Source organism: Muscardinus avellanarius (genome assembly GCF_963383645.1).
Source record: "Muscardinus avellanarius genome assembly, chromosome: 11".
NCBI classification, from domain to species: domain Eukaryota; kingdom Metazoa; phylum Chordata; class Mammalia; order Rodentia; family Gliridae; genus Muscardinus; species Muscardinus avellanarius.
Window position 1 is genome coordinate 26,717,405 of NC_137797.1, and position 27,520 is coordinate 26,744,924.

General features: G+C 43.7%; 1 protein-coding gene across 1 annotated transcript in view; it reads left to right on the forward strand.

Annotated features, from left to right (window-relative positions):
* Positions 1 to 2,400: 2,400 nt before the first annotated feature.
* The window catches only part of CCDC38 (coiled-coil domain containing 38), a gene marked incomplete at both ends in the record, with an annotated part of 44,330 nt that continues 19,210 nt past the window's right edge, over positions 2,401 to 27,520 (forward strand). Inside the window, 9 exons of the mRNA XM_080704817.1 lie at positions 2,401 to 2,437; positions 4,029 to 4,129; positions 6,154 to 6,319; positions 13,336 to 13,400; positions 18,257 to 18,420; positions 18,798 to 18,878; positions 22,372 to 22,523; positions 24,354 to 24,454; positions 27,166 to 27,218. Coding sequence (XP_080560943.1) covers positions 2,401 to 2,437; positions 4,029 to 4,129; positions 6,154 to 6,319; positions 13,336 to 13,400; positions 18,257 to 18,420; positions 18,798 to 18,878; positions 22,372 to 22,523; positions 24,354 to 24,454; positions 27,166 to 27,218 — 920 coding nt within the window. The remainder of the gene's footprint in view (positions 2,438 to 4,028; positions 4,130 to 6,153; positions 6,320 to 13,335; positions 13,401 to 18,256; positions 18,421 to 18,797; positions 18,879 to 22,371; positions 22,524 to 24,353; positions 24,455 to 27,165; positions 27,219 to 27,520) is intronic.

Sequence of the window (27,520 nt, forward strand, 5' to 3'; positions counted from 1 at the left end):
ATTTAAGTCTTCCTTAATATCTCTTAACATTATTTTATTCAGTTTTAATTCTGCAGTTTTGATGGTCTCTTACATGCCAGACTTGATGCTGGGGGTTTACGTGGGAGCAAAGCCTTATGATAAAGTCATTAAAAGTCATGCTTTGTGGCTGGGTGCAGTGGTGCATACCTATGATCCAGCTACTCGGGAGGCTGAGGTAGGAGGATTACAAGTTCAAGGCTGGCCTGGTGCGACCGTCATCAAGAAAAGTCATACTTTCTAAAAGAATATTAATATTGGCAGATATTCCATATATGGTAAGAAAAATAAGAGCATGTCCACACGCAATACAAAAAAAGACAAACAAATGGAAGAAGGAAAGAAAGAGAAAGGGAGAAACGAGTGCTCAAGGAAGACACTCCGTATACAATCCATTAGGAAGTGCTGTTGGTGCTGCCTTCAAAATGTATCCAGGACCAAACTTTTTTCTTCTTCTTCTTCTATTTGTGGTACTGGAGATGGAATCCAGAGACATTCTATCTCTGGGCCATACCCCCAGCCCTATTTTTTTTTTTTAATTTAGAAATAGGATCTCACTAAGTTGCTGAGACCAGCTTTCAACTTGGCGATCCTCCTGTCTCAGACTCCCAAGTACTGGGATTACAGGCGTGTGCCACGATGCCCAGCAGACAAAGCACTTTGAACATTTCCCTTCCCACCATGCTTGTCTGAGCCACCATCACCTCTTACCAGATTACCCAGGCTTCAGCCTTGACTGCCTCATCCAGGTAGGTCAGACCACCCACTTCTCTGTTAAGAGTCCTCCAATGAGATTCTCCCACCACCACCACCTTTTTTTTTTGGTGATACTGGGGGTGGAACCCAGGGGCTTTCTACCTCCGGGCTATACCCCTGGCCCTATTTTATATTTTATTTGGAAACAGGGTCTCACTAAGTTGCTGAGAGCCTCACTAAGTAGCTAAGGCTGGGTTTGAACCTGTGTGTTTCTCCTGTCTCAGCCTCCCAAGTGCAGAGATTACAAACATGCGCCACCACGCCCGGCATGATTGTCCCTTTTTTTTTTTTAATTTTATTTATTTTTTTTTACTTTTTTATTTTTTGGTGGTACTGGGGTTCCTGGAAGCCCTTCTTCCTCCGGGCTACACTCCCAGTCCTATTTTATATTTTTGAAACAGGGTCTCTTACACCAGCACGGCTGGCTTCAAACCTGCGCGATCCTCCTGTCTCCGCCTCCCAAGCGCGGGGATTATAAGCGTGCGCCACCACACCCGGCAATGATTGTCCCTTTTACTGAGTCAATACCACACTCTTCAAGACTGTCCACAGGCACCAGGGGATCTGACTCTCTGTTGCACCCACCCCCTGTCCATTCATTCCTCTTCCAGCTCCACCGGCCTCCTTCCTCTTTCTCAAAAACACCTCAGACATGATCCTGCCTCGGGGCCTTTGCACTGACTGTTCTCATAGGCAAGACCACTCCTCCCCAGACACTTACCTGATTAACTCCCTCGACTCCCTTGAATGTCACCTCATCAATGAAGACCATCCTACCACTCCACTTAAAATTGTTCAGCCCACCCCCTCAGTGTCCCGCAAGTCAGAGAACCAGGAGAGCTGATGGTGTCAGTCCCAGTCAGGGCACAAGAGAAGACGAGATGAGATGTTCCAGCTCAGTGAGGAGGAAAAGAAAGGGCAAGCTCTCCCTTCCTCGGCCTGTGGTTCGCTCGGCCCTGGATGATGCTTACCGGCATTGGGGAGCGCAGCAGGCTTTCTAAGTCCACCCGTTCAAAGTCTGATCTCATTTCCCAGCACTCTCGCAGACCTGTACAGAAATCATGTGTAATCTAGGCCCTGTCCTCACATAAAATTGCAGGATGCTAGCCACCCAGCCCCAGGCATCTTTGGGTCGCAGCCTCTGTCGCCTCTTGCTGGGCTCCAGCCTGCTAGCCCTGCCCCTCCATGTTCTGCTGTCCTGGAGCCCAAGCCTCACCTCATGGACCTGCCCTCAGCTGTCTCCACTCCCCACGTGACAAAGACGAGAATGTCCTGTGCTTCCTTGACGTCTTTGAGCCCATCAGGGGTCATTTGTGGTTAGACCCAAAGATCTAACCGTAAGTTGTCCTGCTCTTGCCCGATATGAATCCTACCTAGAAGGAGACTCCCCGCCCGGCTAGTTCCTCTGCCCTCCTCTTAAGTCTTACCCTAATGGGTTTCACTTTCTGGCTAGCCCTCAGTATTATTCACACAAACTGGCTGACTGACCCTCCTGAGGGAACCTGGGGACACACCATCCCCTTGTCACCCCAAAGCCTGCCTCCACGCTGCTATGTCTCTCTGCTCCCGAGTGTAGTCCCCCGCGACTCTGCACGGTAAGCAGTGTCCTCTCCCCTGGCTGTAAATATGGCTAATAACCTGGCCCCCATCCCACCTGTCCAGCGTAGGGCACCATGAGTTCAGCCATCTTGTGTTGTTTAGGATGGGGGAATCCCTCCTTCAGCATCAGGGTCGTTGGAGTTTGAAAGTAAATGTCTTTTGGACCTCGTGCTCTCGAGCAGGAACCTGGGTTCCTGGAGATGTGGCTTCAGGGTCTATATATGTCCCTCCCCTTCCTTCCTTTGCTTTATCTGTCCCCCTCCATCGTGCCCTGAAGACCTGTAGCCCCAGCTCCTGCTTGGCAGCCAGCATAAATAGACGAGAGAGAGGGAGAGAGGGAGAGAGGAGAGAGAGAGAGAGAGAGAGAGAGAGAGAGAGAGAGAGAGAGAGAGAGAGAGAGAGAGAGAGAGATCTCCAGATGCATAAGCAAATAAATCTTTCTTTCTCTAACGTGTGTGTGTGTGTGTCAGGGGTTTGGCTCCCAGCAGTGAGAATGCTGGTGGAAAGATGGGAATAGGCGGTTACCAGGACGCTTCCATTCCACCATCTTCTATCATAAAAACCCCAATGTGTTGGGGGTTTCTAAAATCCCAGCCACGCCCATATCTTCAGCTGAGTCTCCGGGGCAAATGACCATTTCTCAGGTAGCATTTAGTCTCCAGGCCACTAATTGTTAGCCCTGTCTGTACATTACAAGCACTTGGGTTGGGGGGTTAAATATTCCAGCGCTGATGCTCTGAATTATGTAAGCCAGAATTCCTGGAGAGAGGGAGCCAGAATGATCCTTGCGATTTGGGACCAGAATCAGTCTCTTCACAGGCCCTCTGCCTCTTAGGAAGAATGGAGATGTTCCTATGGGCTCTGGAGTGGAGGATGTATCCGCAGGCCTCCTTCCCCTTTTTCTGATTTAAGGTGTCAACTCCCAGCTCCCAATATTCCTGATCTCACTTTTTAAGTTTTAATTTTTTGTGTGTGGAACTAGGGATGGAATCTATAGGCAAAAATCTTTTCCCATTAGGTTGGCTCTCGATTGAGGTTCTTGACAGTTTCCTTTCTATGCTCAACTTTTTAAGGAAACACCATATCATGTTCCAAAGTGGATGCACCACGTTGCATTTTCCCTGCAGGGTTCAAGGACCCAGTTTCTGTACATCCTCACTGGCACTCACTAGCATCTCTTCTACTTTCTTTCTTTCTTTTATTCCTTCCTTCTTTCTTTTTTTCCTCTAGTTTTCACTGAAGCTCTCTCTGAGGGCAATGGCTCTGTGCCTTGCTACAGATTTGGTGGGAAGAAAGAATGTTTTCGTGGTTCAAAATAAGACCCACTATTCTGCTAAGGACCTTTTTATTTTATTAACTCATTCACTATGAAGCACTAAACACTGTTCTTGGTGCCATGGGAAACAGAGGTGCTCTTGCCTGGGACACCCAAGCCCCACGCCTCCAAGCGAGGCAACGTCTAGCTGCACCCCCGCTTCTCAGAGGGCCCTGGACCCCACACACTCTACCCTCCGCCCCTGCTGCTGGGAGCCTTAACTTCTGATCAACAGAGGAAGAATAACAAGTCAGCCTGCCTCTCTCCCCTTCTTTTTTTTTTCTTTCTGTCTTTTTCCTTTTCCTTTTTCTTTCCTGCCTTAATTTCATCTTTCTTTCAGATAAAGGAAAGAATGATGCAGTCAAAAAGGACAAGCCATATAAGATCTTTTTCAAGGATCTCTTTCTTTACAAAGAAAATGAAATCGCAGAAAAGAAAAAGGTAAGGTTTTTACTAACGTCACAACCCCAGTTGAGGTTCTAGTCATATCTTTTTATTCGTCGCTGTTATGGATGTTTACGGATGAAAATGGAGAGTGTCAGGGTCAGAGGCAAGGTGTGTGGCCCACACAGTTCTGAGCAGACCAGGTGAGGGCTAATGGCAGAACATGTAGCCGCGGCCAGGACCTGCAAAGATCGCCATCTCGTGGCTAGCGACGTGCATTACAATCCGGTATGACAGTTACCACCTACCCTGCTTCACTGATTCAACACCACATTCTATCATGCTTTTACATTCCTAAAATTGGAATCTAGCTTCCATAGATGGGATCGCATACATCATTTGTCATGCCCAAAAGAGCAGTGCAGTCTTAACAATAAATGCCGTTTTAGAGTTGCTGGACTGCAGCAACAGAGGCGCATAAAGGAGACGGAAAGGCGGCTCCACCTTCATTGGTGAAAAGAAAGAAAGAATATGGTGTTGGGGGAGGGCTTCACTGAGACGACAAGAGCCAGTCTTCAAGAATGAATCAAGCTGATATGGATGAGACAATGTATGTATCAAGGAGATGGGAGGGAAGGAAGGGAGGGATACAGGTGGAGGAGAGAATGTTATTTTAGAATTATTTAGTATAAGCCAGGCACAGTAGTGAACACCTGAAATCCCAGTACGTGGGGGGCTAAGATAGAAGGTCACAGGTTTAAACCCAGCTTCAGCAACTTAGCAAGACCCTCAACAACTTAGTGAGACCCTGTTTCAAAATAAAAGATAAATAGGGCTGGGGATGTATCTCAGAGGTAGAACGCCTCTGGGTTCAATCCCTAGTAACACACACACACACACACACACACACACACACACACACACACACACACACAGAATCATTAGGTATAAAGCTAGATAAGTCACAAGGCCAGCATTCCCACTATGCTTTGCGGTCACTAGGCATATGGTCTTAACCTACTTGGCTTGGTCCACATTTCAGGAGATTTACCTTCTTTCCTCCAGAGCACACATGGACTACAGCACGTTCATTACCCTGATTAAAATGAAGAAAATATCTAGAAATGCTCAACAAGTGACCCAGCGGTGTGATGGTTTTTCCGCATGGGTTATATAGTTTTGTTGAACTTCATCCAGAATTAAATTGACAAGGCTAATGAGATCAGAAACCTAATTTTTTAAAAACCATCCTCTGCGGAGGTGTATTTCCCCTCAAGTTTTCAATTTTGTTAGAACCAACCCTTGGAATTTCCAGCTTTTACCTGCATTCTGGGCAAGATAAAAAATAAAGCCAGAAGGACATTTTTCAGTTTCCCATTTGGGAGGTACAGTTAAATAAAGGTTCATTTCTTTTCCTTTTTCTTTTTTTGTACTGGGGATTGGACCCAGGGGCATTCTACCTCTAAACTATACCACTAGCCCTTTTTACTTATTTTTATTATTTATTTATTTATTTATTTATTTATTTATTTATTTATTTATTTTGGGTGGTACTGGAGGTGGAACCCAGGGCCTATACTCCCAGACCTATTTTATACTTTATTTGGAAATAGGGTCTCACTAAGTTGCTGAGAGCCTCTCTAAGAAGCTGAGGCTGGCTTCCAACCTGTGCGATCCTCCTGTCTCAGCCTCCCAAGTGCTGGGATTACAAGCGTGCACCACCACACCCAGCTATTTTTATTTTAATAAATGGCATTGCTAAGTTGTTGAAGGTCTCACTAAATTGCTGAGGCTGGCCTTGAACCTGTGCTCCTCCTGTCTCAGCCTCCTGAGTACAGGGATTACAGGCCTGGGCCACCACACCTGGCTCAATAAAAGTTAACTTTTAAAAATATTTTTGCTCCATGTTCTGGAGGAAGAAAACAAAAACCATATCAGTTTCTTTAACGATAAGAACTTGGGGTCACTTATTTAATGCCAGTGTCATTTATTACAAATGGCATTTTTGTATATGGTCACTATCTTAATATGAGATTACTTAAGTACATTAAAAATTCTTTTCCACTTTTCCACTTGGGCAGGAAAAAGTTTTGAACCGTAGCATGAAAGTCCACCAGAAGTCGACATTTTCTTCCCGCATGAAGAGTCGGTCCCACCTGGGTCAACTCGTTTTTCATGCTGAGACAGGGACCAGCTCCTTTGAAAAGTATGGGTTAGATCCAATGCTGATTCTCAGGTTGACAGAAGGTGAGTCAAAGTTACCCCTTGCTTAAGAACAGTGTTTTGGCCGGGTGTGGTGGCGCACACTTGTAATCCCCGCGCTTGGGAGGTGGAGACAGGAGGATCGCGCTGGTTCAAAGCCAGCCTCGTGGATTTGAGGGCGATCTGGCTGCGACATCTGTCACCCCATTGATCGCCAGGGTTGATTCGGCTGATCTGGCTGGCTAGGCGGGTGTCCCCTTCCTCCCTCACCGTTCCATGTGCGTCCCTCCCGAAGCTGCGCGCTCCGTAGAAGAGGATGACCTTTCCCAAATAGAGGAGGACCAGGACCGGTCTTCGGTCAAGGGTGTACGAGTAGCTGCACTCCCCTGCTAGAACCTCCAGACAAGCTCTCAAGGTCCATTTGTAGGAGAATGTAGGGGAGCCAAGCTTCCAAGATGCCAGACACATCCAAATGAGGCGCTGCACGTGGCATTCTGCCTTTCTTTAAAAAAACAAACAAAAAAAAAAAAAAAAAACAAAGCCAGCCTTGCTGGCTTAAGAGACCCTGTTTCCAAATTTAAAAAATATATAAAATAGGTCTGGGAGTGTAACCCGGAGGTAGAAGGGTTTCCAGGAACCCCAGTACCACCAAAAAACCCCATACAAACAAACAAACAAAAAAACAGTGTTTTGAATGTTTACTGTTCACGTCAGGTCTGAGGGCTTATCTGGAGGTGAGAGAAACAAAATATACTATCTTAGAATGATGGGGTTGTGAGTGGAGAGGAAATCTACTTTAATGAGGAAATATACTTTTCCAAGAAGGCTGTTGCTCATTTTCATGGCTCTCAGGAAGATAGTCACTGCCAAGATATTACGTTATTGAAGTTGGCAAAGGTAGGTAAAATATAAAGGTTATGGCTCTGTCCACTCATACTCAGTGTTAGGTACAAAAATATAGAGACGTGAGTGTGTGTGTGTGTGTGTGTGTGTGTGTGTGTGTGTGTGTGTGTGTTGTTGTTGGTGGTGGTGGTGTTGTTGATTGTTTTTGCAGTACTAAAAATTGAACTCAGGGCCTCACACATGCAAGGTAAATACTTTGCCACTGAGTTATACCCCAGCCCTTATTTTATTTTATTTTGAAACAGGGTCTCACTAAGTTGCTGAGACTGGCCTTGAACCTATGACCCTCCTATCTCAATCTTCCAAGAATCTGGAATTGCAGGCATGCACCACCATTCTTGGATTTTGAAATACAGAATTTTTTTTTTTTTTTTTTTTTTTGCGGGTGTGGGGATGGAACCCAGGGGCATTCGACCTTCTAGCTACACCCCATGCCCTGTTTTTATTCTTTATTTTGAAACTGGGTCTCACTGAGTTGCAGAGGGCCTCACTAAGTAGCTGAGGCTGTCTGCAAACCGCGATCCTCCGGTCTCAGCCTCCCGAATGAGAAACTTTCTAATGATGGAGAAGCCTTCGTTGCTCAGGCTGTAGAACTCAGATATTCAGAATCAGGAAGCCAGTAGCATTAAATAAGCTTGCCAGTTGCCGCAAAAACATACCTGGTTTTAATAAACTCTGAAGACAACATGTTCAGATACTGTAAGATGATAATTGTTCTATGAAAGAAGGCAATCTGGTTATCAAAAATGTCCTGAGTATTTCCTACTTATCAGATCAAGAAGTGCTTATAAATGAGATAGAAAACTGTTTGAAGATAATCAAGTTAAAGTGACTGATGATAGTCATAAAATCTTTCTCCAAAATTAATGCTTTCTAATTTTTTAAAATAATAATTTTAAGCCCGGACTTGCTGTGGAACTTAAAATTTTTTTATCTCCTCTGGCTCCCAAAGCACATGCACTTTCCAAAATTGTGAGGTTAAAAAAAAAAAAAGCCTCAGAGAACAAGAAAACCCCTTATAAATGTCTTTGTTTAATTTTTTTTGTGTGTGGTACTGTGGGTGGAATACAGAGGCTTTCTACCTCCAGGCTATACTCCCAGACCTATTTTCTATTTTATTTGGAAACAGGGTCTCACTAAGTTGCTGGGAGCCTCACTAAGTAGCCGAGGCTGGCTTCGGACCTGTGTGATCCTCCTGTCTCAGCCTCCCAAGCGCGGGGATTACAAGTGTGCGCCATCACACCTGGCTTAGGAAATGTCTTTGAATTCAGTAATTAATGTAGGAAGAGGAAGGCATGGTAAGTGATTTAGAAAACCTTACAGATGTGTATGGGATTGTGTGCAAAAGCAGGAATGACAGGTGGCAAGCGAGGTGGGTGACCACACCCAGCTCCGGGGCATTTGCGCTCAATCTGGGTCTCAGTGTTCAGGGCTGCAGAGTGGCAAACTCCGTTCAATGAAGAGTGTTTAAAATGACATGTGATCTTTGGGCAATGGCCTCATTTTAAAGGTCTAATTGTGCATGTAAAATGAGAATTATTGGAATTTCACAGTAAACCATTTAAACAGTCTTAAATTGTGTCTCCTTTATTGTATTGAGAACTTTAGAAAAACTTTAGTTGTTAATGTTTTATCTAGTGGCAATGTCAGAATACAACAAATTATAATTTCTCATGAATGACAGGCCTACAGTTATCATTTTGAATTATTTGAGGAAGGGCAAATTTAACTACTAGTTGCCTGTACTTGTTAGTCAAGCTGTGAAAATAAGGTGGATTACAAAAGATGTGAAAATAATTTTAGCCTACAGAGTCAGTAATTTTCTGTTATTTACTGTTAATCTTCTCAGCAAAGATGGATTAGATACTACTATAAGTTAATTCAAGTCAAAGTCTTGGATTAGGTATTAGGCACCACAAGGGCATTTAACAAAATCTCCTACCTAAATCTATGTATATGTGCTGTCAAAAAATAATCATTTATAAGGAAAAAGAAAGGGATTGGGAATAAGTGAGTATCATTAAAAATGACCAAAGGTTAGCACTTGGATTCTAACAAATATTCCATTTTCTTATCCATTGGCTCTATAATACTGAATTTTAGATTATTTTTGCTTTTAGTTGGCAAATCGTAAGCAAGCCCTATAACAGTGTCAGATCTATAGAGTTTCATAGAAGGCTTCCAGCTGAGTTCTGTGTTACAAAGCCTGGAAATAGAGAAGCTCAGAATATTGTTTGATAAAATATAATTATCTTTTTGTAGTAGGAATCTATATCCTGTACCAGAGAGTTTTTGATACTGATTTTGAGACCAAGGATAACAGGATGGTTATGGAAGGCTCACCGTGGTACTAGCTGGCTGAGGGATGCTTTCAGCCCATGCCTATCCTGATTTTACTTTTTCTCACACTTCTTTTAAAGTAATTTTTGTATCCAAAGCCTTATTTCCCACCCAGTAACTGTTTCTTACTTTTAAACTTTCTCCTTTTTGCGCATCAAACAACCAGAAGAAGAAACACATTTTGGTCAGGTAGAATGTTTGCCTCAATTTGAGAAATTGCTTAGAAGGAAATTAAAAATGCTCAGTACTTAAAAATGACATGTGATGTGTTTTATAAAGAGTTTTACATAGAGCAGCCGACTTCAAAAGTCCTTGTCACTTCTCTAGCTCTGAGATAACTAGGAGGTACGACTTTGCAGACGGTCCCTTTCTATACCATCGCTGTTTAATGGAGCTGTTCCTGATCTGTTAAGAGTAAGTGCAAGCCAAGCCAATTGTGGTGACGCACACCTGTAATCCCAGCACTAGGAGGGTGAGACAGGTGGAACGAAGGCTCAAGGCCAACCTCAGCGACTTAGTGAGACCCTGTGTCAAAATAAGAAATAAAAAGGGCAAGGGGTATAGCTCAGCGGTAGAATGTCCCTGGGTTCAACCCCTGGTACCAAAATAAAACGCAATAAAAATATTTGAGGGAATTGAGCCTGAATCAAATCAAGCATATCTGAGGTACTGAGCACCATGATAAGTAAGATCAGGAGAATGCAATATGCCAGGTCAATTTGTTTAAGAAATTGACCTGGTTTCTTAAACAAATGAATGGCATCAAAGAAAAAGTAGTGGTTACAGATGAAAAGGACACTCTAGGAACAGTGCCCCCAAGTTAATCTTTGTTTAAAATTTTTCAGTACTAGAGATTGAACCCAGGGGTATTCTACCACCCTCCAAGGGGACCCTCAGCCCTACTTTTTATTCTTTATTTTGAATCAAGGTCTCATTAAGTTGTGCAAGCCTCACTAAGTAGCTGAAGCTGGCCGCGAACCTGCGATCCTCCTGTCTCAACCTCCCAGCACTGGGATTACAAGCATATGCCACCATACTCAACTTACTTTAATTTTTAAGATAACTGTTTTTAAACTGGGCTTGGTTACGCACACTTGTAATCCCAGTATTTGGGAGGCTGAGGCAGAAGGATCACGGTTCGTAGACAGCCTCAGCTACCTAGTGAGGCCCTTTGCAACTCAGTGAGGCCCTGTTTCAAAATAAAGAACAAAAAATAGTGCTGGGGGTGTAGCTCAGAGGTAGAATGCCCCTGTGTTCCATCCCTAGTACCGCAAAGAAATAATAATAATAACTGTTTTTTAAAACGACTGGGAAAATTTCACCCAGGCTGGCTATGATACCACACTAAGGAGTTTTGCTAGGGTGGCATCATGGTTATGGTTTAGAACTGTTTTGTCTCAAGATGCTACATACTAAGGGATTTAGAGAGAAAATGATAAAATATTGCAGCGAGGGGAAAACTGAAGAATGGTGGCCATAGACAAGAATGTCAGAATGTTAATATTGAAGTCGGTGGCAGGTATGAGATGGCTCTTGACTTTCATGAATGTTGGCGATTTCCATTATATAAAGTTAAGGGAAGCGAGGAAGGAATTGGGAGGTACTGGGAAATGAAATTGATCAAATTATGTTCTGGGTCTTGTTGCTTGCTGTTCCATAGAGACGCTTACAGGGCCTTTTCTGGGCCACGTAGGCCCTCGAGTCTGGGCGTGTCTGGCACAGCTGCCTTGCTTTCCCCAGCAGGTACTGGGTGGAGCGGCACGTGGCTGGAGGGGATGAGAGGCAGAATACCACCTCTCTGTGTTCCTATTGTATGTAATAATAATGCACCAACTTAAAATCTTTTTTAAAGTTAATAACTGTGTACTAAGTACTGATTATTCTGAAGTGGACTTTATGTGATGATTGACAAAATTCTGTTAGATATTCTTGCCTCCTCTTTGGATCTGATGAAAACGGCTTAGTGAGGTTGAATTTACCCCAAATCTCTAAGTGGCTGCAGAATCTAAATCAAGGCCTGTCTGACTCCAAAGCTTGTGGCTTGTTACCTCCCAATGAAGATTTATTAATGACTATAATACTCATGATGGCCTTTATTATGGGCCTCATAAAAGTGAATGATTACTCATGCCAATTGCATTGTTTTAAATAATAGCAGCTAATAATTATTAAGAGGCTACCACATATTACATAATCTGTTGCCCCATGTCCTCCTCCCAACGTCATTATGAAATAGGGTCAATATACCTACTTGGGCTAATTTATAATTTGGTCATAACCTAAATTTGAGTGGTTTCCAATTCTGGAGGCGTAATTCTCCTTCAGTTTTCAAGTTTGATACTTTCCCCCGTATCTTCTGCAGCAGGAGCCGTCACTGTCTGAGTTGTTGGTGGGGTTACAGGAAAGGGAAGAAGAGAGAAATGGGTGTTGGTCCCAAAGGCTCTGCCGGGAAGCCACATAGATCACATATATGTCCACTCCATGATCAACGCTAGCTGATGGGCAAGCCGGACACCCAGTGGACAGAGAGAGGGGTCATCCTCTCACAGGGAAGAGCAGCAGATATTTGGGGCCAATTATGTAATCTACCACAATTAGTATCCTCCTTGGAGAGATGAGGAAACCAGGGAGAAGAGGGTGAGGAGGTGACCTGTTCCCCCGCCAGGTCAAGCAGAGGAGGAAGGTGGCCAAGAGGAGATGGAGACCAGCTGGTACCACCAGTCTCACCAATCACTTGGGAAATATTATTTTATTTCTATTGCTATTTACATGGTTATAGAGAGACCCTATTCCATACCATGTTTTGTTGGTTTTTCACAAAGCAAACAGTATTGAAATGTGGCATATGTTATCATTTTCCAAAACAAAGAAATCCCAAAGGGAAATTTATTTTGCTATTTTCTATTTGTTTTGCTGCATGAGAAAACAAGTGGCCATCTTTTCCTGGCCTGTTCTAAATTAGATTTGTGGTCCCTCAAACCATTTTTTAAACTTTTGTTGTTGTTATAGAAGATTGAACCCAGGGGCTTCTATCTCTGAGCTATAATCTCCCCCCAGCCCTTTTTATTGATTTATTTTGAAACAAAGTCTTGCAAAGTTTTTGAGACTAGCCTCAAACCTGTGATTCTCCTGTCTCAGCCTTTCCCAAGAACTGGGATTATAGGTGTCTACCATTGCGCCTGACTCTCAAAAATATTTTGCCCAAGAACTACAGTTTTATGTCTAGATTGGCCAAGCATTGAGATTTAAAGCATTCAGTGTTATTTGGTGCAACATAGGCTTAGGTGATGTGCCTCCATCTCTGCCACTCCTTAGCTGTGTGGTCCAGGACAAGAATGTTGATACCTCTAGGCTTCAGGACACGGACAAGATGGGATGTAAAAGATACCTTATTTGGGTTGTTGATAGGATTAAGTGATATATTTATAGTGTTTAATAATGTTCCAAGAATATGATTAGACACAAAATAAGTGGCAGTTACTATTATGAACTCGTTTTTTGAGAATTTAGGAAAAAGCATGTTGGAAGTTATAGTTTTATTTTAAAAAATAAAATCCAAATATATACTATTTGTAATAGCTTTTATATTTGTTTATTTACTTATTTATTTATTGTGGTACTGGGGATGGAAGCCAGGAGCATTCTGCCTCTGAGTGACACCCCCAGCCCTATTTTTTATTCTTTATTTTGAAACAGGGTCTCACTGAGTTGCAAAGGACCTCACTAATGTAATAGCTTTTATTATAACAACTTTTATTTCAAGCAGTGTCTTTGGAGCTAATGCACTAAACACAAGTCTATTTTCATGTTCTTTGCAGGTGCAGACACAAAAATGACGATCCATGAATTTATTAATGACCAGAGAGACAGGTTTCTACTTGAGGTAGTAAAATAATTCCTTTTTCCTCACAGCCAAACAGAAGACCTTTTGTAGAGCGTTCCTAAACATTTACCTAAACATTGTCTCTTTCCTTTACATGTCCCACATTTATTGGCTGAACAAATTGGTTCATGTCTCTGTTCATTCACTTGGACAATATTTATTGAGTTCTTACCATGTGGCAAGCAGTGAACAAAACAAAGACCCTGCCTCCAGAGAGCCTATACTCTAGCAACCCACCAGGAAAATCATTCTAGAGGATGTCTGGACCCAGTCTCTCCCTTTTATCTCCCCCACAACCACAAAAGCACTTGAGATCCCCAATTTAATTCTGATTTTCCCAAAGCCTTGGCAATATGCTAGGTATCAAAGCACTCTGGAAATGAGAAAATTCTGGATTTCCAGCTTGACTATATGCACTTATGCCCGCAGATAGCTCCAGATCTCTTATGGGAGTCTTTTTAAAAAATAGTAGAGGCTTTTATTTTATTTTTATTTTTATTGTTTTGGATGCACTCAGGGTGGAACCCAGGGGCTTTCTACCTCCGGGCTATACTCCCAGACCTATTTTATACTTTCTTTGGAAACAGGGCCTCACTAAGTTGCTGAGAGCCTCTCTAAGAAGCTGAGGCTGGCTTCGAACCTGCGCGATCCTCCTGTCTCAGCCTCCCAAGCGCGGGGAGTACAAGCGTGCGCCACCACGCCCGGCTTAGTAGAGGCTTTTAGCCTATCATCAAAAACCTTTAGCTGGGAGGCCCCGTAACTGAATGCATGATAATTTAGTATCTCTACTTCATATTCATTTACCAGACTAGAGACAGTACTTAACAAAAGGAGAATAATTACAAAGAACTTAAACTGAATGTTGTTTATACCCCTGCCTTCAAGTATCTCATCATCTAAAGAATATAATCTGCCTCTATTAAATAAAGTCTTTGACATTAATGAGTAAATGAAGATGTGCTTAACTTTTCACAGTTTCACACATATTGGAACATAATTTTCATATATTGTTAGCAGCAATCAACAGGAAAGATCTCACATGAAGGGATACACTTGTTTATATAACCCGATGCCTTTGTTTGTTAAATATTATTTCCTGCTGGGCGTGGTGGCGCACACTTGTAATCCCCGCGCTTGGGAGGCTGAGACAGGAGGATCGCACAGGTTCGACGCCAGCCTCAGCTACTGAGTGAGGCTCTCAGCAACTTAGTGAGACCCTGTTTCCAAATAAAATATAAAGTAGGGCTGGGATTACAGTCCAGAGGTAGAAAGCCTTTGGGTTCCACCCCCAGTACCACAAAAAAAAAAAAATTATTTCCTGACTGTAATTTTGGCCTTTCTCATAAAGTCCTTTAACATAACTGGTGTTGAGGTGGTTTAGGATAGTCCTTCACAGATGGATAGGATTTGGAGACATCTGCATGAAGTTCATCTCCTTCCCCTTCCTTACTTAATCTCCTTCCCTGGCCAGGCCAGTTTGGAGAAGTCTTCCCAAGTGACTTAATGGAATCCATTTTTCAAAAAGACTTGGATGTGGCAAGAAGAATTGGCCTTGCCCAGTTGGCTTTGACCTTGACTTGGGGGTGATAATCTATGTTGTACCTCATAAGGATGATTTTAAAGTGAGGCTGGACACATCTGACAGTCTTAGAGGGGCCATGCCAGAAAAACCAACAATGTGACTTAGAGTGGGTGCTTTGGTCACACTCAGAAGGTCTAGGGACTAAAGACAGATCCACCATATGCCGGCCGGTTAGTCACGCCTACCTAATGCAGCCCCAAGGAAAACGCTTTGCTGAAGCTCGACTGGATCAGTCGCTTTCTTTGGCTAATTTTAATCTGTAGGATTTTCTTGTAGTAAAGTGTACCCATGACTTTTGTGAATTCTTAAAAATTATCAAAATTGAGCGTGTTTTGGGGGAACTCCTTGAATTTGCAGTTGGTATCAGAAGTGAGAGAAGTCTAGGGACTAGGCCTCAAATAATTTTGCAGTTTAGCTCACTCTAGGTAATGGACACTGATTTTCATAAGTTGGCTTCATGGCTTTCTTTCTTTCTTTCTTTCTTTCTTTCTTTCTTTCTTTCTTTCTTGTTTGTGATAGAGTTGGAACCTGAAATACCCATTTAAAATGTAAATATTATGATATTATAAATGTGATATTATGAACAACTTTATTCTATTAAATTTGACAACATAGATTCCTTGAAAGATGCAAACTACTGAAGCTTACAAGAAGAAACAGATGAATTAAATAGTTTTAGGACTCTAAACAAAATTGAATTTTTAAGTAAAAATATCTTTACAAACAAAAATCAGGATTCAGTGGTTAATTCTACCAAACATTTAAAGATGAAATTATTCTACCTTTCAAAGACAATTCAATAAGAAGAGGGAATACTTCCCAACTCGTGTTATGAGGACAGCCTTACCTTGATGTCAAAACCAGATAAAGGGATTAGGGAAAAAAGAAAATCTTCTAGCAACATCTGGTCCATTTGATCAACCCCCTCCTTCTTGAAAAGCTTTCTTCAGTTGGTCTTCAGGAACCACTGTATTGGTTCCTCTAGGTCACTGGCTGTTGACTATACAGCTTTATTTGCTAAGCCAGGCCTGGTGCCACACACCTACTATCCTAGTATATGAGAGACTGAGACAGGAGAATCGCAGGTTCGAGGCCAGGCTCAGTAACTTAGACCCTGCTTCAAAATATAAAATAAAAAAGGGCTCAGGGTGAAGCTCAGAGGTAGAATACCCCTGAGGTTAATATCTAGTACCAAAGAAAAAGCGGTTTTATTTGCTTTTTCTTCCTCCTTTTTCTGATCTCACACTGTTGAGAGCCCCAGGGCTCAGTCCTCACCTGTGCATTATCTATTCTCCTCCTTCATAAACACAACTTCCAAATCCACTTCTGTAACTGGTCCCCTTGCCTGAACTCCCAGACGCACAGAGGCGACTGTAACCTGATCACCTCCACTGAGATGTTTCACGGGGCTTTTCAGGCTCAACCTTTAACATTTCCTGCCATCCTCTTCCCGGCTGCAATCTGCAATGCTTGGTCTCTACTCAAAAGGCAACAGTTCCATTTTTCTAGATGTTTTGGCCCCAATATAAGAGTTATCCTTGACTCCTTCTCACAACCCACATCCAAGAGCATTTTTTTCTTTTTTCTTTTTTCTCCTTTTTTCCTTTTTTTGTACTGGAGATGGAACCCAGGGGCATTCTACCTCCAAGCTACACCCCTAGCCCTAGTTTTTATTCTTTATTTTGAAACAGGGTGTCACTGAGGGCCTTACCAAGTAGCCGAGGCTGTCTGCGAACCGTGATCCTCCTGTCTCAACTCCCCAAATACTGGGATCACAAGCGTACGCCACCACGCCCATCATTTTTTGCAAAACACATCCACAGTCAGACCACTTCCCAAGACTCCACCGCTGCCACTGTAAGCCACGCCCCCAGCATCACCAGCGTGCAGCGCTGTAACTTCTAAGGTGCTGGCCTCCTGCCCCTACTTCTGGTCCCCACGGTCTCTCCTCCAGGGTAAAGGGCTCTTGGCTCTCAGCTGCTGCGAGCTGCGGCTGCTCTGAGCCTCTGAGCCTCTTCCTCCCACTGCCCCCCTCGCCCACCCTGCTCCCACGCAGGCGGCTCCTCGCTGTTCCTGGGACCCACCGCTCTTTCTTGCCTGTTGACCTTTCCACTAAAGGCGCTTCCTTCTAGAGGGAGCATTACTCTCTCAGATACCCTCCTGGTTGGCTCCCTCCTTCTGTCCAGTTTCTGCTTAATTTTCACCATATTGGGGGACTTTCGCTTGTCACTGTACACACTGTAGCAAGCCTCGGCTGCTGCTCCTCCCTCCCAGGCTGACACTCCACAACAGCAATTACGTTTACTTTGTTCACCACTCTATTTGCCCCACTTTTGACCTTCCAGGCATGCAGTAGGCGCTCTGTAAATGCCCATGAGTAAAGTCATGGATGGAATAGTTTTGTTATAAACTTGGAAGGTCTAACCATTTGTTGTAATTTGTATATATAACGTATGTGGATTTGTTTATATTTTTCATGTGTGGCATTAAAAACCTAAGTGGATTCTTATATCCTACACTTAAAGAAAAAGGGGGGAAGATGTCAAAATTGTACTTGGGGGTCTAAACAATCCCCTCGGGGTGTGGTTAAACACCCTGCACCCAGCCGGGTGTGGTGGCCCACGCTTGTAATCCCAGCATTCCGGAGGCTGAGACAGGAGAATCACGGTTCTCGGACAGCCTCAGCTACTTAGTGAGGCACTCCGTAACTTAGTGAGACCCTGTTTCGAAATAAAGAATAAAAAAAACAGGGCAGGGTATGTAGCTTGGACGTCGAATGCCCCTGGATTCCATCCCCAGACCTGAAACCCCTCCCCACACACACACACACACACACACACACAAACACCTTTCAGCCTTAGGTAGCTCGGGGAAGGAATCGCTGGCATGGTGGGGCTGAGCTGGCCTTCTCCCATGGGCCCTCCTACTAGAGGAGAAGCTGGTAGACTTTGTAGTTGTATACAGCCCAGGTTCCCAGCACCCTGCTCTTTGGAAAGATATGTAGCCATTTTTATTTATGGGCTACAGCTATTTTGGAACAATGCTGAATCTTTTCAGAAAAGTGAGAGGAATTAGTCTCCCTTTAAGCTATCTTTCAGTGTAACAGGCCTTCCTGAGATAAAGCTGTCACACCGAGATGTGGGCTATACTATTACTTCTAATACAAATGATCACTTACCACGTAATTTATTTCCTCCTTTATTATGAGACTGTTGGGATATACCTGAAATGTATGCTAATGTTCCTGGTGCACTTTTGCTTTCAACATTCCTAGTATTCTCTGTCAACCAAAAAAAATACAATTAAAGAGTTTGAAAACCACATGGCCACGAAGGAACGGCAACTCAGAAAAGCAGAAAAAAGGCTGCAAGATGATGCGATGGCCTTTGAAGAGTTCCTTCGAGAAAATGACCAGAGATCCGTAGATGCTCTTAAAATGTTAGTGTCTTTGCTCTACCCAAATCCCTCGCCACCCCCCCCCTTAATTTTTGTTTGTCTTAGTTTCTCAAAACACAACACAGAAGTCGGGTATGGTGGCACAGGCTCGTGATCCCAGCATTTGGGAGGCTGAGACAGGAGGATCCAAGTTCGAGGACAGCCTCAGCTACTTAGTGAGGCCCTCTGCAACTCAGTGAGACCCTGTTTCAAAATAAAGAATAAAAAATAGGGCTGGGGGTGTAGCTTGGAGGTAGAACGCCCCTGGGTTCCATCCCCAGTACTGCAGAAAAAACAAACAAAACAAAAAACAAAACAAGAAACACAACAAAGCAAAAAAAAAAAAAAAAAAAACTAACAGATCTCGGTTACTTTTTCAGTGCAGCACAAGAAACATTAAACAAGCTTCAAATTACAGCAGAGCTTAAGAAAGCAAGCATGGAGGTGCAGGCCATGAAGAGGTGAGGCGGGCACCATCTCTTTGTAGTCTGACTTCCAGCTCCCAGCATGCGGGGGCGGGTGTACACCTGGAATCCTAGAATTTGGGAAGGTGAGACAGGAGGGTCACAGGCTCAAGGGCGGCCTCAGCATCTCAGACCTTGTTTCAAAATTAGAAATAAAAAAGCTTGGGGTACAGCTTGGAGGTAGGATGCTCCTGGGTTTGGTCCCCAGTACCCGCCCTTCAAATGACCACCTCCCATTATAACCTATTTGTACCTAGCAAGACCTAAGAGGGGACAATCCTTATCAATTGATGACATCATATGTATGAATCGGGTTTTTTTGTGTGTGTGGTGCTGAGGATAGAACCCAGGGGCATTCTACCTCTAAGCTACATGCCCAGCCCTATTTTTTAATTCTTTATCTTGAAACAGGGTCTCACTGGGTTGCAGAGGATCTTACTAAGTAGCTAAGGCTGGCCGCGAACCTGGATCCTCCTGTCTCAGCCTCCCAAATGCTGAGATTACAAGCCTGCACCACCACACCTGGCTTGAATAGGCTTTTTAAATAATTAACCTGTCGCTGAAGGATTGTCCCTGCCTGGGTATTAGTACATGGCTTCTGTCTGGAAAGTTTCTCTAGCCTATAGACAGAAAAGCAAATAAATCAGTTGAGAAGAAGCAAACCAATATCAGAGTTAAATAATAACTTGTTTTCTAAATAACCTTGGTTTTATTCATTTTAAGACACATTTACTCCCCATTTTAACATGTCTGAAATTGGGATTTATTTTACAGTTGCCTTACAATTATAATTGGCAGTAGTATTTATATTTATACTTGCACTCTAGCATTGCTCTTAAAAATAGAGATCTATAATGAGAAAAATTACAGAAACAGGAGTTGGGATTGATATTACTGTACCATCTGCCACATTTCTTTCTTTTTTAATAGCCTGTATATTTTCTCCTATGATCAAGGAAACTCATTTCATCTAATTTTAGATACCTGAAATGCTTTTGTCAACATCCTGGAACAATAATTTCATTATCTAGGAGACACTATGGTCTTAGTATCAGATATTGCTAAAGCTTGGTGTGTGTGTGTGTGTGTGTGTGTGTGTGTGTGTGTGTGTGTGTGTCTGGTACTTAGAATTGAACATTGAACCCAGGGATGTTCTGCCTCTGAGCTACATCCTCAGCCCTATTTTTTATATTCTATTTATTTGCTTATTTTTTTGTGGTACTGGGGATCGAACACAGGGATATTCTACATCTGAGCTATACCCCTAAACCTATCTTATTTTTTATTTTGAAACAGCATCTCACTAAGTTGCTGGGGCTAGTCTCAAACCCATGATCCTCTTGTTTCAACCTCCCAACTTCTGGGATTACAGGCATGCACCACCATGCCCACCTTTATATTTTATTTTGAAACAGGGTCTTGCTAAGTTACTGCATACTGGCCTCAAACTTATTTTTGTTTTGTTTTGTTTTGTTTTTTGGTGATACTAAGGTTCTTGGAAGCCCTTCTACCTCCGGGCTACACTCCCAGACCTATTTTTTTATATTTTTATTTGGAAACAGGGTATCCTAAGCCAGCGCGCGGCTGGCTTCGAACCTGCGCGATCCTCCTGTCTCCGCCTCCCAAACGCAAGGATTACAAGCGTGCGCCACCACGCCCGGCTGGCCTCGAACTTATGGATACTCCTGTCTCAGCCTCCCAAATACTGAGATTTCATAAGCCACTGTGCCCAACTTATTTTTTCCTTTGTAATAACTGGATGCTTATTACAAAGACTTGATTTTGTCATAGTCAAGTCTTCTTACCTCCAAGACGCCTTACATCTTAGACTTTTTGAGAGGAGGGCAATAACTTGTCTACAATGCCACAAATGGACAGGATGGATGGAAGCTTCTTTGGAACTAAGTACACCGACAAAATTGTGTTTCGTACACAGTCTGTCAATAGCTGCCTTTTCTGCCTTAAGAACCTGAAGATAAAGTTACTGCAGGATGGAGCAGTCCCTTCCTTCCTTCACCTTGTAATGGTATTAGAGTATTCTATCCATTTCAGGAAGTATTTGTAGAACCAGAGGGGCAGCCTCCATGTTTGCATAAATTACTGCATTTATGCCCAGTGGCCTCCCAGTGACACCCTCCGGTGGCCTTGCTGGGGTGTCTCTTTGTTGCTGACGTGTCTCCTCATCCTAGAACAGAGCAAGAGATCACGGGAGACAATCTTAGAACAGAGCGGGGAAGCAGAACCTCTCCTTCTTGTGGGTGGGGTGGCCCCAGGGGTCCTCCACTGCAGGTCCTGGCAGGACCTGTTTACAAAGGGAAACAGACCTTCAGAACCAGAGCTTTTGCATGAAAGCCACGCGATTCCAGTCCATTTCTTTGTTCATTGTGGCACATCTGAAAGGATTTCTGCCAAAAAATAGAGCAGTGTTTTAAAAAGGAGCCTCCCATCCTCTTCCAGCTACTGAAATAGGAGGTAGCCATTTACTGGTCGTTAAATACCACTCCCACACTGTGCCTGAAGGGAAGCTCTGGCAGGTACAGAACTGAAGCCCAGCCGGGTATGGAGGTGCATGCCTGTATTCCGAGTACTTGGGGGGGCTGAGACTGGAAGATCACAGGTTCAAGGCCAGCCTCAGCAACTTAGCGAGGCCCTCGGCAACTTAGTGAGGTCCTGTGTCAAAATAAAAAGTAAAAGGGGCTTGAGAGTGTAGCTCAAAGGTAGAACACCACTGGGTTCAATTCCCAGTACTCTCCCCCCACCAAAAAAAAAAAAAAAAACCAGAAGAAAAAGAATGAAAGCCGAGGACGTTGGCATGATGTAATGTCATAAGGGTATCAATGAGGGGCTGAATAAGGAAAGCTCAGAAAGATGAGGTCCCTTTTAAATGAGCCTGCCTTTCCTATTTTAAACATCCCCCCCCCACGGGGGTCCCTTCTGTAACATGACTGCATCACAGCAAAGCGCAGCTGGAGGAAAGCCTTCAGTCCAGGTGTCCGGGCATGGTCGGCGAGAGCCTGGGTATTGGAGCCAGATAGACCCAGGTTTGAGTGCTAGTGCGGGGTCTGTCCTATGGTAGATGCATGGCTTTCCTTCTTCCAAGATGAGAAAAATAACACCTATCTTTAAGTGCTGTACTGGAGGATAAAATTATGTCTGAAGTGCATTCTGCAAATTGTCCTGCACATAGTAGGTCTGTGTCAAGGGTTAATACCCTTTCTTCCCCTTACGTAAATGCCATCTTTTGCCAACTTTTGATCCCTTCCTGTGTTTAAAACTTAGTACAGTGTACCTTTTCCCACAGAAATCAGCAGAGAAAACCTATCAGCTTGTTCTATGTTTAACAGCCAGGCTGTTTCACATTCCTACAGGTTTCTTTCGTCTCATCTCCTATCTTGTTAATGCCCACGATAATGAGTTTTACAACATATTTTTTAATGTATATGCTTGTCACACAGATATCCATAACCACATCTTTGTTTCTTTTGAGTAGCGAAATAGCAAAAACAGAATTCCTCCTTAGGGAGTACATGAAATATGGATTTTTCTTGCTGAAATTATCTCCAAAACAGTGGCAAATCCAGCAAGCGCTAAAACGTGCGCAGTCATCAAAAAGTACTTCCATTCTTCCAAAATTGTTAACAAGTAAGTCACATATTCTTAATTCCAATTAAGTAAATATTCCTGACTCTAAAGTAGCCTGCCTCAGTGCTTATTGATCCTTCAACTAGTCAGGATTTAGAAAACAAAACCCAAGCTGGGTGTGGTGGCACAGGCTTGTCATCCCAGTACTTGGGAGGCTGAGCCAGGAAGATCAGATCGCAGGTTCCCAGCCAGACTCAACAACTTAGTGGGGCCCTGTTTCAAAATAAAGAAAAATAGGGCTTAGGGGTATAGCTCAGAGGTAGAATGTCCCTGGGTTCAATCCCCAGTAACACACACACACACACACACACACACACACACACACACACACACAGAGAGAGAGAGAGAAAACAAAACAAACTAGAACACAGATTCCCACTATCTCAATTATTATATATTGTTAACATGGAAACAGGTTAATTTTTTTTTTTTTTTTTTTTTTTTTTTGCGGGTCTGGGGATGGAACCCAGGTGCATTTGACCTCTGAGCTACATCCCCTGCCCTATTTTTTATTCTTTATTTTGAAACAGGGTCTCACTAAGTTGCAGAGGGCCTCACTAAGAAGCTGAGGCTGTCTGCAAACCACGATCACAAGCGTGCACCACCACGCCTGGCTTGGCGGTTAACTTCAGATATAAAGCAATAAAAACATATATGTGAGAAAAGAGAATATTTTTATTAGAAGACAAAATGATAGCATAGAAATTCTCCCTAAAAAATCTCAAAAAACGATTTGATCTTATTAAAGATCTTTATAAAGTAAATAAACACAAAGTCAATTATAGTTTATTTACCTAACATATTAACCTAAATAAACTAACTTTATTAGAAACTATGCAAGTAAGTTAAATGCAGGAAAACAACTATCACCTTAACAGGTATGACCTGGAGTTTTCATAAATAAAAAATACGTCGTGTTGTTGGACAAAGAAGACTGGTGCTCAGAGGTGCTGAGTTTTCTGAAGTGATGCATCCGCTTAGTGAATCTTAATTAAAACATTACCATACGTGACTCAGGGAGGTGCTGGGGTGGGGAGAGCTTTGCACAATGATTGAGATTTATCTAGAAAAATATACGAATACTTTTGGACTGAGAAGGTGATGGGAGGCGCTTGCTCCTTTCAAGTATTAGACGTCATCACAAATCTCAGTAATTAGAATAGTATGGTACTGGCATTAAGAGGTCGGCTTCAGTGGACCAGAAATAGATCCCATAAGATGAAAGAATTTAGTGAGTGATCAAAGTGAAGCTACAAATCAACATGGAAGATTTGCACGTCCAGCAACACTGGGGTGATTAGGACCATATTTACCCCCTGCCAGAAAAAAGATCTGAAAAACCGGATAAACATAAATCAGGGGGAATTTGTGGTGCAGAGAGCTGGTTGTTAGACACTTGCCCGCACACCACCGGTGGCTGCCCCGCCCGGCTCCCTACGGCCCTCGCTGTGCAGGTGTGAGTAAGATTGTTGTGCAGGGTCGAGCACGGTGATGAGAGTCGGTCAAAGGTCCCCAGTGATGTCGAACAAGACAGAAAGCCAATCAAAGGGGGATGGAGAATTATTTGTATGTAACAGCTTACAATTTAGTCTTCCTAGACCTGTTTTCTACGTGGAGGATGCTCAGCACCCAGTGGGTCTCTCCATCCAGAGGCGTCAGGAGCTGGCGCTGGGACTTCAGGGTGTGCGGGCTGATGCTGGGAGTGGTGACTCCCTCGTGCCTCCAAGGTCCCTTCACATCTCTTCTACCTACATGTTTGCCGGTCAAGATGTCCCATCTCCGGCCGCTCTGACAATAACTGTACCTTCCAACTTTATGTTCCATTTCTAGAATTCTCACAAAGTTCACATATAAAAGAAGGCAGTATTGAGGAGTCAGGGAGGACGTCGCCCTCGGATGACTATTCTGTGGGAAGAACGAGCCAAGGTAAAGTCTAGAAGGCGTGACCTCGCCCCTCAGTGCAGGGGAGCCCGCGAGCTCATCTGGGAAACATCACTCTAACTCTGGGGAGCCAGGAGTTCTGTACTTTTTCTGACATTAACGCCCAACTCAGATAGGTGCCCGAGAGGACTGGAGTTGTCCTCTGTCCAATCAGCACACACCCCAAGGTCCCTCATCCGACTCCTTCATTCTTCTGGCCCAGGACGGCCTTCCTGGAATGACAGTCCCCTTCCCAGGGCCCAGGAAACCAAACCACTTACAGGCAAGTCTCTGTCATTGGCTGGATCCTTGGGAAAGTCACTCCTGGGGAAACTGAGGCCGCTCTACCTGGGCCACAGTCATCCCTGAGAGCTCTTTCTATTCCTGTCAGGTGGGCTGGTTTCCATTCTGTTTGTTTTGTGTTTAGTCTTTGGTACAGGGGATTGAACCCAGGGGCATTCTACCTCCAAGCTACACCCGTAGTCTCTTTTTAATTCATTTTTGCTTTTAAATGAGGTCTTACTAGGTTGCTGAGAGTCTCACTACATTGTTGAGGCTGGTCTTGAACCTGCGATCCTCCTGTCTCAGCTTCCCAAGTACTGGAATTACAGGCATATGCCACCTTGCCTGGCTGGCCTCCAGGGTGTCTGACCTGTAGGCCAACATTTGAAAACCTGCAAATATAATGAAAACATCTGTATTTCTATCTTTAAAAAAAATTTTTTTTTGCAGTACTAGGGATTGAACCCAGGGGCATTCTACTTCCAAGCTACACCCCCAGCCCTATTTTCTATTCTTTATTTTGAAACAGGGTCTCACTGAATTACAAAGGGCCTCACTAAGTAGCTGAGTCTGGACGCGAACTGCAAACATCAGACTCCCAAATGCTGGGGTTACAAGCATGCACCACCACGCCCAGCTTTCTATCTTCTCTTGAAAAACCACAAACTTGAGAGTCAAGGGCCAAGTTGGGGACTTGCCCATGGGAGGGTCTGTCCACTCTGGTCAGTCCCACGAGGCCCCCTTCTCTTGCGCACCTGCTCATCCTCAGAGTCATTTGAGTTCGCGAATCCAGTTCAGGCTGACTCTGGGTGACTCCTGTCTGCCTTCATCTTGACACCAACCCAGGCAGGTTTGGTGGGCAGGGTGAAGCTCAACAGTGAATTTTCCCATCCAGAATGACTCGGTGTGAGCCCGATGGAAGGGGGAATTTATTTGGCTCATGGGCCTCTTTAAGACATAGCCCTTAGTCTGCTGGGTAATCCAGAGTAGGGCATGGGGAGAGGGCTGGAGGGCGTGGACAGTGGTATCAATATTCTTTTTCTTTGAAATCTCATTACTCAGCTTAAATAACACCTCTTGAACTTTTTTTCCTTTAGCACGTGTTCACGTATCAGCTTAAAAGCTAAGATAGCAATTTTTTTTTTTTTTTTTTTGGTGGTACTGGGGTTCCTGGAAGCCCTTCTACCTCCAGGCTACACTCCCAGACCTATATTATTTTTGGAAACAGGGTCTCTTATGCCAGCGCGGCTGGCTTCGAACCTGCGCGATCCCCCTGTCTCCGCCTCCCAAGCGCAGGGATTACAAGCGTGCGCCACCACGCCCGGCAAAGATGGCAATTTTTAATGGTGGTGGGATCCTTCATTTAAATTTTCCCTTTTTTCTTCTTTTTTTCACTCACCATATATTCATTGGAGGCACACAGTGTGTGTCACTTTAAGACCTGGCATGCTCACAGATAAATAGCACAGAGCTGTGTACCCCAGAACTACACAACACGCTGGGCCAAGCGACACCGCAGACAGGAAGTGAGGGTGCTGGGGGGAAAAGCCCAGCCTATGAGCTCTGCCTGAGATACTCACTTTATAGGTAAGGTCACATTTGAGTTGGGTTCTGAAGCCTGAGTAGAGCTTGCCAGGTAGAAGGCAGGAAGAGTGAGGCCCACTGTAGTTTGAAGACAGAATAGCAAGGGCAGGGGAGATTCAGGGCTAGCTGAAGAGACTCAGGTTCTCTCTTGATTTTTTTTTTTTTTTTTTTTTTTTTTTTTTTTTTTTGCAGTACCGGGGTTGGAACTCAGGGGCATTCTACCTCTGAGCTATGCCCCAGCTCTATTTTTTATTTTTTATTTTGAAACATGGTCTCACTGAGTTCCAAAGGGCCTCACTAAGTAGCCAAGGCTATCATCGAACCAGGATCCTCCTGTCTCAGCCTCCTAAGTACTGGGATTACGAGTGTGCACCACCATACCCAGCTCTTCTCCCTTGATTTTTAAAATAAGCCTTCGATTACATACATGTAACCACATTATATATACATACACATATATTTATACTTGTGTATATTACATTCTATATATGTTAGGCAAAAATAGAGCCGTGACTCTTATTTTATAATTTATGCCCTTTGCGATTTTCAGTAGTGCCCCCCCTGCTTCTGACAACTCACATTCCCTCCCTCCCAGCCTCTGTGCCTTTGATTTATACTTATTTTTGGAGCCCAGTTTTGGTAGAATAAAAGAGTTGCCTTTTCGATCTGATTATCTCTGATAATAAAATCATGTTGTTGTTGTTTTTTAAAGAAGCAACGGGCCTATCTGTGTAGAAAATAAATTCTTCACCCCCAAGTGACCAGGAGTCACCTCTAATTGCATATTTCTTTTTCTTTTCCTTCTACCACTGCTGCTGATGACATGGACTTCACCTGGCTGTCAGGAGCTGGAAAGCAACACAAGAAGATCACACTCACCTCGGAGTCTAAGAAATCGTTTGTGTCAAAGTACAGTAGAACATGCTTGATCGAGGCTCTTGGGGACTGGGCACGGTTTTTAGAAAACAGCTCTTTTTAGCCTTTCCTCAACATAGAGATCATGCATGGGATGTTTATCACGTGCTTGGGGGCCCCAACCATAAATAAATGACAGGCTTGGCCCTCAAGGGGTTACCATCAAGGGACGGAGTACCCGTCACCGTGCAGTGTCATGATCTCATTAGCAGGAGAAGCTAAGTGCCGCAGCATACCAAGGCAGGACTAGCCCAGGGGAGAGGAGAGCAGCTGGGCCGAGGGCAGGGTCAGTGAGT